The 12,433-nt window shown below is 38.3% G+C and overlaps 1 protein-coding gene across 1 annotated transcript; it reads left to right on the forward strand.

The window, feature by feature from the left end:
* Positions 1 to 2,380: 2,380 nt before the first annotated feature.
* LOC101684501 (olfactory receptor-like protein DTMT) lies at positions 2,381 to 4,884 on the forward strand. The gene has a single exon (XM_013053472.2). The coding sequence runs from the start codon at positions 3,598 to 3,600 to the stop codon at positions 4,546 to 4,548; it is 951 nt and encodes a 316-aa protein (XP_012908926.1). The 5' UTR covers positions 2,381 to 3,597; the 3' UTR covers positions 4,549 to 4,884.
* Positions 4,885 to 12,433: the final 7,549 nt, after the last annotated feature.

Raw genomic sequence — 12,433 nt, forward strand, 5'->3', positions numbered from 1 at the left:
TGATTTCTCTCCTTTTTTAATGTGAGTGAATTATCCTCTAATCTGAATTACTGTCCTAAAAATGAAATTTTAACACGTAATTCTCCTTAAAACTATTTAGAGATGTTTTTCTGAGAATGAAGATGGCCTTTAGGATGAAGAAGCACACCTTACAAGATTTTGCCTGACCAGTCCTCTGCCCGACTCTCTTACCCTGGCCCTTGCGTTTCCTCCTTCAACAATATGTGATAGTTGTGCTGAACTTGCTCAAATTCCCTGAATATGCCATATTATCTTTAATTCTTAAATCTTTGCACAAGTTATTTAGTTTGCTGAGAACACTGTTTTCTTTCCATCTATTCTTTTCATCCAGTTGCCTCACAGAGATCCAAGATCCAAGACACAGTTGTCAAATGTGGCTGGGAGTGGCTAGGAAAGTGAGGGTGTAGTGAAGGCACTGTGCTTACAGACTGCAATGAGATTTCATCACTAAGTGACAAGCAATGTGTGAAAATAAGTCACAGTTACTTTTTCTTAATGTAGCAGGGATAAATTATGGGACTCAATTATTGAATAAGTTGATCAACAAGGAAAGTTTCTTTTCCTGTTTTCAGGATGATATTTCAGGAGCAATAATTGAACTCTCTAGAAAAATAGGTTATCATACTTAAGCACTTCAGAAGGCATACTTAAGCACTTCAGAAGGCATACTTAAGCACTTTAGAAGGCAAATAAATATGTCAGGAGTCAAAATAATGATGTCAAAGAAGGAAGAAGTCTTCTGGACTGTGGTAACCAGGGTGTATTCCTGGTGGGACTGGGGTATGAGCTATTTCCTCTGTTGCCTCTCCCCCTACCTAAATATGGCCAGTAATTAAGAAGTCCCTGCTTTAGACATCCTAGGGGATTTGTCCCAGGGAGGTTTGGAATTTATTTTGTTTGTTATTAATGCCCCCCCCCCCAAGACATAGGTTCCACTGGGACCGAAAGTCCCCCAGGCTCAGGATGACAAAATGAAAAAATGAAAAGGGATGGTATAGATTCAGGTGTTGATTACAGAATCTGAGTCTCCATGAGCTTATAATAAATAAAAGAGTGAGGGGCCCTGGAAAAAACCCTGACGTCCCCTTGAAACATACTTGGTAAGTTAGGCTGGAGGGTACATGCCTTAGACTTTTTCTTAGCATTCAGGTTACTAAGGTTTTATGATGTGACTCTGTGGGATTGTTCTTCAGGCAGTCTAAATTAAACAACAACAACAACAACAACACATGCTTAACATTCTAGAAATAGCTTCATTTGTGTCACCAGATTCAATATGTATTTCAAATAGTATTTGTAAATATTTCACGACAGAGTCCTTTGTGTTTTGCAGAGATTTTTCAAAAGAGATTTCAGTTTGAATAAGTTGATCAACAACTTATTCCTTGTTGATCACCTTTGGGAGGTGGGCAGGAACAAGCCAGTACTGACATTTTAAAGCTGAAGGAGGTAAGATGTAGAGAAATGAAAGGAGTAGGTAAAGTTCATATGGCTCCTCAATGGCAACATTTATAGTCATCTCTGAGTTGGGCTCTTAATCAGGTGTTTTATACAGTAGATGGATCCCACTTGTTTCCCAGAAAAGGAAATTCCTGAGAAGTCAGAGATGGCTCCTTCCTCCAGTAATACCTAATAACAGATCTTTCTGTCCTCTGTCCAAGTGTGAGAACATATGCATATGCCTGGTTTAAGCCCCTGGATCTTGGTGAATGTCCTGCAGTGAGTGCACTTTTCTCTCTATTCAGGGTTAGTAGATGTTTTCTCATCCTGAAATGCTCATCACACTGTGGGAAGGCTATGTGGAGGAGACCAGAAATAGATCCAAGAGACTGGAAATTATCCTCATTTTTTTTTCACTTTTCCATGATCTCCCAACTTCCACATCTGTCTAGTTTCTTCTAATTTGTTCCTGCCCACCTCCCAAAGCTACAATATTGATGTTGTGTGGGGCAAATCTTAAGGAAAAATTGATAGCACTGTTGTCTGCGTAGATTAGTGTAAGACATAGAGCAGGATAGCTTCAGATGGGGTAGTGTGCTGACCCAGGGAAAGAAATTCTGGACAGTCTGCAGTACAGTATCTGGAAATCAGTACAGCAGATTTAGATAAGGGAGCTCAGATTTGGAAAGGCTCAGTGTCAGTGGATGTTTCAACCTCCAAAATTTTTGGTGTCTGTTGAAACAAATAGGAAATCCCTTGGGTGGCATAAATTTTCTTTTCTTTCTTTCTCTTCCTTTTCCTTCCTTCCTACATTCCTCCCTTCCTCCTTTCCTCCCTCTCTTCCTCCTACTCTCCCTATCTTCCTCCTTTCCTCTCTCCCTCCCTTCTTCTTTCCCTTCCTCCTTCCCTCCCTCTCTTTCTTTCTTTCTTTCTTTCTTTCTTTCTCCACACATTGTTCTAGATTTTAGGCTTCAGCAATGAACAGGATAGAAATTTTCCCTTTCCTTAAAACCTAGCAAAGAGCAAATAATCCTGATTTAATGGTCTGGGCCAATTCCTAGGACAGAGAATGGGATGAAATACAGAGAGCTTGTGTAAGTAAATGGAAGACATGATGTGATATGGTGGGATATAAGCAGGATGCCTTTGAGAAAATCAGAAATAATTGGTATGCCTGGAGTGGAGAGAGGATTAAACATGAGCTAACTGATCTGATCAAATAAAAGTGTTTGTGGGTCATGTTAATCATTTTGATCTTTATGTTAACAGAATAGAATAGTGGCACAAGCAGGTTTGAGTCATAAAAAGAACAATTCTGGGTAATGTCAATGGGATGGAATGGAGTGAAAGTAAATATGGAGAGACCAGATTGGTTGTGATGGTTCAGGTGAGAAAAGTTGTGTGACCTGAATGATGGCTGTGGGATGGGTAGCAGGGTCTATATGAGAAGTGAGTAGAAAGGGAGATTGGTAATATACAGTAAATGAGTGACAAGCATGAAGGGAGCCCTCAGTCTGGCTTGAGTACCTTGTAGGTGGTACTGCCAGTCACGGAACTACTAGAGCTACTGGGAGTGGAGCACCTACAGGGCAAGGAAGACAAGACTTCAGACATTTAAGATAGATTGCTTTCAGAGTGACAGTGAGACACATAGGGAAGATGGTCTTCAGGGAACTGAACACCCATATCTATAGCTCAGATGAGCTATGTAGGCTGAATAAATACATTTGGGATTCACTTTCATATTTAGGGTAAGCATAGAAGGAAAACATTCTGAGGACAACCAACATTCAAATGATGACCGGGAAGGGGGAGCTCTGTAAGGAGTGGGTGAAGGTATTGCAAGGCAGGCAGGAAGAACATGAAGCTGAGGTATCACAATTATCAAGAGACAGGAGAGGTTTACAAAGGAAGAAGTGATCATTGGTGTTAAATGTGCTGTCATCTGATTCAGAGACTTGGATGTCATTGGAGACTTTGATGGAGTAGTTTCAATAGACCCAGTTGCCACCTGTGCCTTAATCCTCACTCATCCATACATTTGACAATAGGCCACATGCAATAGACATATGTTTATTTCTTATATTTGGATTTTAAGGTCTGTTATTTTCTTCATAAATATGGTAGCATCACAGAATGACAGAAAGGAACCAAACTGTTGTCTCAGATTTCCTCCTTCTGGGTCTGCCCATTGATCCAGATCAGCAAGACCTGTTCTATGCCCTGTTTCTGACCATGTATGTCACCACCATCCTGGGGAACCTTCTCATCATTGTCCTCATTCGCCTGGACTCCCACCTCCACACGCCCATGTATTTGTTTCTCAGCAATTTATCCTTCTCTGACCTTTGCTTCTCGTCTGTCACAATGCCCAAATTGCTGCAGAACATGCAGAGCCAAGTCTCCTCCATCCCCTATGCTGGCTGCCTGACCCAGATGTACTTCTTCCTGTTTTTTGGAGACCTGGAGAGCTTCCTCCTGGTGGCGATGGCCTATGACCGCTATGTGGCCATCTGCTTCCCTCTGCACTACACCACCATCATGAGCCCCAAGCTCTGTCTCTCCCTGGTGGTGTTGTCCTGGGTGCTGACCATGTTCCACGCTATGTTACACACTCTGCTCATGGCCAGATTGTGGTTTTGTGCAGACAACACAATCCCCCACTTTTTCTGTGATATGTCTGCTCTGCTGAAACTGGCCTGCTCTGACACTCGTGTTAATGAATTGGTGATATTTATCATGGGAGGGCTCATTCTTGTCATCCCGTTCCTGCTCATCATCATATCTTATGTGCGGATTGTATCCTCCATCCTCAAGGTCCCTTCTGCTAGGGGCATCCACAAGGCCTTCTCCACCTGTGGCTCCCACCTCTCTGTTGTGTCTCTCTTTTATGGGACAATTATTGGTCTCTACTTGTGCCCATCAACTAATAATTCTACTGTTAAGGAGACTGTCATGGCCATGATGTACACTGTGGTCACCCCCATGCTGAACCCCTTCATCTACAGCCTGAGGAACAGAGACATGAAGGGAGCCCTGGGAAGAGTCTTTTGGAAAAATAAAATATCTTTCTCTCTAAAGTGGTAACAATTGAGATTTTCACATTATTTAATTCAGTGGGTATAGTAATATTGATAATGAAAAATTACTCTTAATCCATGTTTTTTCCCTTTCAATTTTAAACCCTTCAAACTTTTTGTTTGATATCATATTAGAGGCAAATATGAAACTATGATGACCACTTAGCTGTTTTGAGGTAGAGTTGGGGGCAGCAAACCAGTCTGTTCTGAGTCCTTATTTCCCTCTTGCCAGGTGGCATTGAAGTTTGAAAATAAGATTTATATACCTTTGTGCAAAATACCTTATTCATTTCAATTTAGGAATTTTCTTCTACTTCTTCTTCTCCCCCTTCTGCTCTCCTCTTCCTCCTCTTCATCTTTCTTCTCCTTCTTCTCTTTCTTCTTCTTCCTCTTCCTCCTCCTCCCCTTCCTCCTTCTCTTCCCTCTCCTTCTTCTCCTCCCCGTCCCCACCCCCTCCTTCTTCTTCTTTTTTCTCTTCTTCTTCATGATTCATCTATCCTCGAGAGAGAGAGAGAGAGAGAGAGATACAAGGAGAGCAGGGGGAGTGGTGGAGGGAGAGGGAGAATCCTGAAGCCAGCTTCCTGCTGAGTGTGGAGCCCCAGCCTAGGGCTTTATCTTATGACCTTGAGATCATGATCCCAACCTAAATCAAGAGTTGGCCACTCAATTGTCTGAGACACCCAGGCACCCCCAGGAATTATCTTCTTAAAACATTACTGTAATCATTGCTTTTTTCCTGCCTAGGAATCCTCAGTAATGTGCACAAGCAAAGAAAGAATAAAACCCAACAGAACACAGAGACTTCTGGAGCTCTTAGCTTCGATATACACCTTATTCTCCACTATGTCTAAAAGCACCTCATATTTCCCTCTCTCCATCCGTATGCCTGCCTCATTCTATCCTTTAATTCTAACTCTATTTTTTTTGAGCCAGAGCAGAAAATCACTCTTTGAAAGAAAACAAATAGCAAACAGTTGTTGGGTGCTTTTGTATGTGTCAGGTTCTTTTCCAATCTATTAACCTACCACCTCTATGATGTTGGTCCTATTATTATCCCCATTTTATAACTAAAATGATAGAAAGGTTAGTTTACCATCTAACATCAAATAAGAAGTTCAGATTGAAGCCTAGGCCATTTGTCTTATAGCCCAAGATCCTCACAACCACACTATGCTGCATCTTGAGACTATAGAATCACATTCCTCCATTGTAATGGTGTGTTCTATTCAGTTTCACTCACTTGTCAGTTGATTGTGCTTTCATTTATTTCTTTCATATCTTTGTTTTTCTGGTTGAATAATGATCTTTTTCATATATAATCATAAAGTATAGAACAGGAGTTTTAAACCTATATCCCAGTGGCCAAGCAGCTAATGTAGTTGAGTGTAAAGTGTATCATATTTAAGAAAAACCAGCTGCAGAAATATGATAAAAGGTACTTTATTTTATTAATATTTGGAGTATTCATCTATCATAACTCAAAATATATGCCACTGGAGATTATTTTTTAACCCTGATATCAAATGAACTCTAAATAAAAATAGAAATACTTAATCAGTAGATACATTATTGGATTTTATAACTCCTTTGATTTGGAAGCAAATTTGGCACCATTTATTCTGACCAAGATGTCAGTGTGGAGTCCTTATTTTTTCTTGAATTGTTTAGTAGAGAATTTAAGCTTGGGTCCATTTAACTGGGAGTGATATTTAGATTTTTTTTTCTACTTAATAATAGATAAGAGCTATTCACCAACACATGTACTTTGAATATGGATCAAATCTTTGCACAGACATTTTTATAATTAAGGTCACTTTTTCGGAGGTATAAGTAGAATTCTGATATTCCAATGTTGTCATAATACTTTTCAGTATTGCACAATGTTCCTAATATTAACTTTAATTTTCCATCTTCATTTATACCATCATATTAGTTGGGAAAGGTGAAGTAGTAGGTTCATATAACATATAATGTTATTTTATTGTAAAAAATAGGAAATAAATGAACATTTAAAAAGAACTCATCATTATTTTTTCACCACATCCAGTGCGGTGAAAAAATAATGAATACTGTTATGCTGAAAATAAACAAATTTAATTAAAAAAAAAGAACTCCGGAATTGTGATGTAAACCTGGTGATTCACAGACCTGTACCCCTGGGGATAAAAATATATGTTTATAAAAAATTAAAAATTAAAAATTAAAAAAAAAGAACTCATCATTCAACTCTGTAATTTCATATATGTAGATCAGTCATTGTTTTCATTTCTCTAAATATATTTTAGTTATAATGAGTAGTTTTCATTTTTCTTTGCCAAGTTATGTTTTCAAAGTACATATATTTAAGGGTATCCATCAATTGAATGAAATATTTGTGCAGTTATTTGTGAATGTATTTGCAGAGAAATATTCAGAATGTTTACATGTTTGCAATGTCAAGTTAAGGCCATGTATTGAATCAAATCTTCACAAGTGATATGAGAGGATTTTTTTTTTAAATTAGTGTGTGACACTAGTAACTTTCTTTAAACATTTCCAAAACCTTCTGGCCCTGTGCCTGACCTCCATGTAGTGCTGAAGGTTACTGCCTTGTTTACCCGTTTTTTAAAGTGGAACATTAGCCAGCTGGTTCAATTCTTGGGAGAATTTTCAATTCATGATATTAAGTACTGTTGTATTATGCATTTTATTTTTGACATTTTAACATTGAAAAATATAATAAATGAACTCATATGGTGTCTTGCAAAATATTGCCACTTTGGGTTTAATTTTTAAAAACAAGGTTAATCTTATTACCAATACTATCAAGAGTGTAGTTTGTCATAGACTTACTAATAATATTGACCAGGTAACATGAAAATTTTGAAGTTATTTTTACTCCAATAAAAACATAGCTATTTTCATGATATTGTCTCTATTAGGGAATCTTTCCCAAAGTTTCCATGAAAAGATCAAACCTTTCATCAACATCACAAACAGTGAATTCAATGATATTATTTATGTTTATATTGTTGTGTGGCAAGACGTAGATGCCTGTTTCTGTTTGAAGCACATTATTTTTGCTAAACCCTAAAGACCATCATTTATACTCGAAATCTCCAAAAAGTATAAAGGCCAGTCAATTATTTCATTTAATACAACAGCATTGTACAATATCATTTCTAAACTAAAAATTTGTCTTATTTTTGCTTAAGTTTTTCATATCATAACTTTTTGTACACTGATCATTGTAAGATTCATTTACTGTAAAATAGGTTTGACACAGTGCTCTTTGATGCATGCTTATTAAACATATTGGGATGCCATACATTCCAGAAAGATTCTCACTTTTTCCTGAAAAGCGTAATTATTTATTTTTCCATTTTTGATATATCTATGAATCCAGTAAATGTTACCTCCTTCTGAGAAAGGGAATACCAAAAGACAAGGAAACATGCTGATAAATGGGAGAGTTTATGCCCTGTCTCAAAGGTCAAAGTGCTACTGAGCTAGAGGGGGTAGCTTTTGTGTAGTAATATAGACTTAGGATCACATAATCTCACAGTTATTTGGCCCTGTGTCTGGCCTCTGTTAGTACAGGTGTCCAACATGTTATGTCTCCAATGTATTAAGCAATACATTGCTTAATGAATTGGATGACTGGTCCAATTCTTGGGAGCACATTCTGTTAAACTACATATTTGGATTAAACTATAATTATTAAACTATAAACTGTTCATTTGGATTTTTATGAGAATCTTTCAGCTTCTAATATTGACAATTCATATAAAAATTAATATTCTTCAGGTCAAATAAAACATGTTTTCCCTCCAGATGCAGCCTTTTATAGACCTGCCCTTAATCTTGGGCAACATGGTCCCCTCTCCTGGGCCACATTTGCCCCACTCTGGCACTACTGACATTTTTGGCTGGATAATTCCTTATTGTAGGTGCTCTCCTATGTACGGTAAGATGTTCAGCCAGATCCTTGACCTCCACCCACTTGTTGCCAGCGACATTACTCCTCATTCCGGCTGTGAGAACCAAAATTATCCTCAGATATTGCCAAATGGCCTCAGGTGCGGTGTGGGTGCATAATCACCCCAGCTGAGCCCACTTCTTCAGAGAGATCTCTTACACCTTGCAAACACACATTGGTGCCTCCTCTACTGGGGATCTGGAGCTCGGTTCTGGCATAGCAGGGTCTGGAACCAGAAAACCCACTCTTGTAATTTAGAGCTTTCAAGCCCCAGGGCAAGCAAGACTCCTTCACTTCACTTTCCCAAGGTTTTGAGAGAGAAGCACCTACATCTTAATATTGTAAAGCCTTGTGTGCTGTGCTTCTGCTGGTGTCAGTTGTGGCCATGGATTCAGAGTGTAGGAAGGGTTGGACCAGTGGAGCTCTGAGGTTAGAGAAAAGACTTGTTAAGCCCTCCCTTTCATAATAGCATGTGTGCAATGGATTCGTGCATGAATGAAGTGTTGTTTCTTAAAGTGCTGAGCGTCCTGTTTCTTCCGGTTCAGTATCCATAACAATTGCACATAGCTATTGAAAACATTTGAAATATTAAATGATTTATATTACTTGTAATGTTTATACATGTAGGCCAATATAACATGTATGAAATATGATTTGACAGTTTACGTTGGCAACTGGATGAACTTTGAATGCTAAATTTGAAAATCGTTTTATTTTTTATGATATAAAACAAATTTAATTAAAATTTTAAGAAATCAACAGTTTTTATTTCATTCAGTAAAAAGTTTATATTTATTATTTTAAATTTTATTTTGCCTGTCACACATAATTGTAATGTTTTAGAAGAAAACTTTTTGAAATCAGTTCAAAAATAATAACTTCAATTTTTCCATTTACTTTAATACTCATTTATTGTGAAATTTTGTATTTGAACACAATTACATTTTGTTTTTAAATCCTTAGATCATTGTTATCAATAGAAATGTAAACTATGTTAATACATAATTATGTAAAAATCTCAATTATAACAATCTGTATTTTTATTATAAATGAAGATCATAAAAATCAATATTATACATTAAATAGGTGAAGTTATGAATTATGTATGTATTTCTAACATTGTTGGCCCATCAACAGATACCAAGATATATGAGAAGTAAATAAATATCAGGACTTTTTGGTCTATTTGTTAACTTGAAGTTATATTGTTTTAGATTGGTTGACTTACAAGAAATCCCAAGACTGGGTGACTTAAACAAGAGATATTTACTTTTCACAGTTCTGGAGGCTGGAAGTCTGAGACTGGGATGCTAGTTGGGTTAGATTTGGTTAGAATTCTTTTCCTGGTTTGTAGACAGCCACTTCTTGCTGGGTCCTCAGATGGCAGAGAGAGTAAGCTCTGGTGTCTGTACTTTTTATTTATTTATTTATTTTTAAGTTAAAATTTTTTTTTAATATTTATTTTTTATTTATTTTCAGCATAACAGTATTCATTATTTTTGCACCACACCCAGTGCTCCATGCAATCCGTGCCCTCTATAATACCCACCACCTGGTACCCCAACCTGCCACCCCCCGCCCCTTCAAAACCCTCAGATTGTTTTTCAGAGTCCATAGTCTCTCATGGTTGCCCTCCCCTTCCAATTTCCCACAACTCCCTTCTCCTCTCTAATTCCCTTGTCCTCCATGCTATTTGTTATGCTCCACAAATAAGTGAAACCATATGATAATTGACACTCTCTGCTTGACTTATTTCATTCAGCATAATCTCTTCCAGTCCCGTCCATGTTGCTACAAAAGTTGGGTATTCGTCCTTTCTGATGGAGGCATAATACTCTATAGTATATATGGACCACATCTTCCTTATCCATTCATCCATTGAAGGGCATCTTGGTTCTTTCCACAGTTTGGCGACCTTGGCCATTGCTGCTATAAACATTGGGGTACAGATGGCCCTTCTTTTCACGACATCTGTGTCTTTGGGGTAAATATCCAGTAATGCAATTGCAGGGTCATAGGGAAGTTCTATTTTTAATTTCTTGAGGAATCTCCACACTGTTCTCCAAAGAGGCTGCACCAACTTGCATTCCCACCAACAGTGGAAGAGGGTTCCCTTTTCTCCACATCCTCTCCAACACATGTTGTTTCCTGTTTTGTTAATTTTGGCCATTCTAACTGGTGTAAGGTGATATCTCAATGTGGTTTTAATTTGAATCTCCCTGAGGGCTAGTGATGATGAACATTTTTTCCTGTGTCTGATAGCCATTTGTATGTCTTGATTGGAGAAGTGTCTGTTCATATCTTCTGCCCATTTTTTGATATGATTGTCTGTTTTGTGTGTGTTGAGTTGGAGGAGTTCTTTATAGATCCTGGATATCAACCTTTTGTCTGTACTGTCATTTGCAAATATCTTCTCCCATTCCGTGGGTTGCCTCTTTGTTTTGTTGACTGTTTCCTTTGCTGTGCAGAAGCTTTTGATTTTAATGAAGTCCCAAAAGTTCATTTTCACTTTTGTTTCCTTTGCCTTTGGAGACATATCTTGAAAGAAGTTGCTGTGGCTGATATAGAAAAGATTACTGCCTATGTTCTCTTCTAGGATTCTGATAGATTCCTGTCTCACGTTGAGGTCTTTTATCCATTTTGAGTTTATCTTTGTGTATGGTGATTTTTTATTAACATGTAATGTATTATTAGCCCCAGGGGTACAGGTCTGTGAATCGCTAGGCTTACACACCTCACATGGTGTCTGTTCTTATATGGGCATTAATCCCATCATGAACTCTTCACCCTCATGATCAAATGTAATCCCAGCCTCCCAAAAGCCCAGATCCATAAAACAACACATTTGGGGTTTTAATTTGAATCTCCCTGAGGGCTAGTGATGATGAACATTTTTTCCTGTGTCTGATAGCCATTTGTATGTCTTGATTGGAGAAGTGTCTGTTCATATCTTCTGTGTCTGTTCATATCTTTAACATACGAATTTTGGAAGGACACAATTCAGTCCCTAGCACACATAAAAATTGAAATGGCCAAAACTGACCAAAGAAGAAGTATAAACTTTATTCAAGTGTCTAATTGCAGGAAATGTTGGGCAACTTGTCCAGTGTGATATAGTGCAATTATTGGAGTGTGGAGAGATATAGGGAACCCGAGTTGTGTAATGAAGGTGTGGAAGTGCTGAAGAAGAAAATCGTAGAAACCACTCGCCAAGGTTGAGTGAAAGGATTCTTGAGGAGAGACTAGGTTAGGTGTGTAAGGGCCTGGTTAGCCAGAGGGAGCCATTTGGCTGTAAATTTAGATTGATCCTGCCCCTCACAGAAAAAGTTACTTGCAAAGCCCAGATACAAGGGCGGGCCAGGCAGGGTGGAGACATCCAATCAGTAGGGCGCACATATATTTTCTATGGTAAATTGAAATTCAATTGGCCACCCGTATTGCCGACCTAGCATGACTGTGCATTTTCCCTGTGTATTGCAATCTCATTGGCCACCTGTATATAAGCCAGGCTCAACCACCTCTATAAAAGTTAGTCTGTGAGGCTGGGAAGGGTCGTCGTCGCCTCTTTGTAAGAGACAGCCCCGATTCGTCAGTTTGATTCTCAATGCTTGGTGCAAAATAAAGCTTTGCTTGACCTTTGCTTTGTATCATCAGTCTTGCTCCTTTGATTAGGGACCCTAACAGGGTGGAAGATGAATTTGTCATGGAACATGTTCATATCTTGGAACATATTTTCTGATAGTCCTTGTCAGCTTGAGTGTAGAAGTAGAGAAAGGAGAGTTTTGTATGTATCTAGGAATTGCAGATTTGCTGGGCAGGTAGGATGGATGGCTGGGGAGGGTATTTGCTGGACAGAATTTTTGTGGACAGGTTTTTAATTTTTTTATTAACACATAATAATTATTAGCCCCAGGGGTACAGGTCTGTGAATTGC

This window comes from Mustela putorius, unplaced genomic scaffold, assembly GCF_011764305.1.
Source record: "Mustela putorius furo isolate JIRA1106 unplaced genomic scaffold, ASM1176430v1.1 tig00003962_pilon_pilon_pilon, whole genome shotgun sequence".
Classification (NCBI taxonomy): Eukaryota; Metazoa; Chordata; class Mammalia; order Carnivora; family Mustelidae; genus Mustela; species Mustela putorius.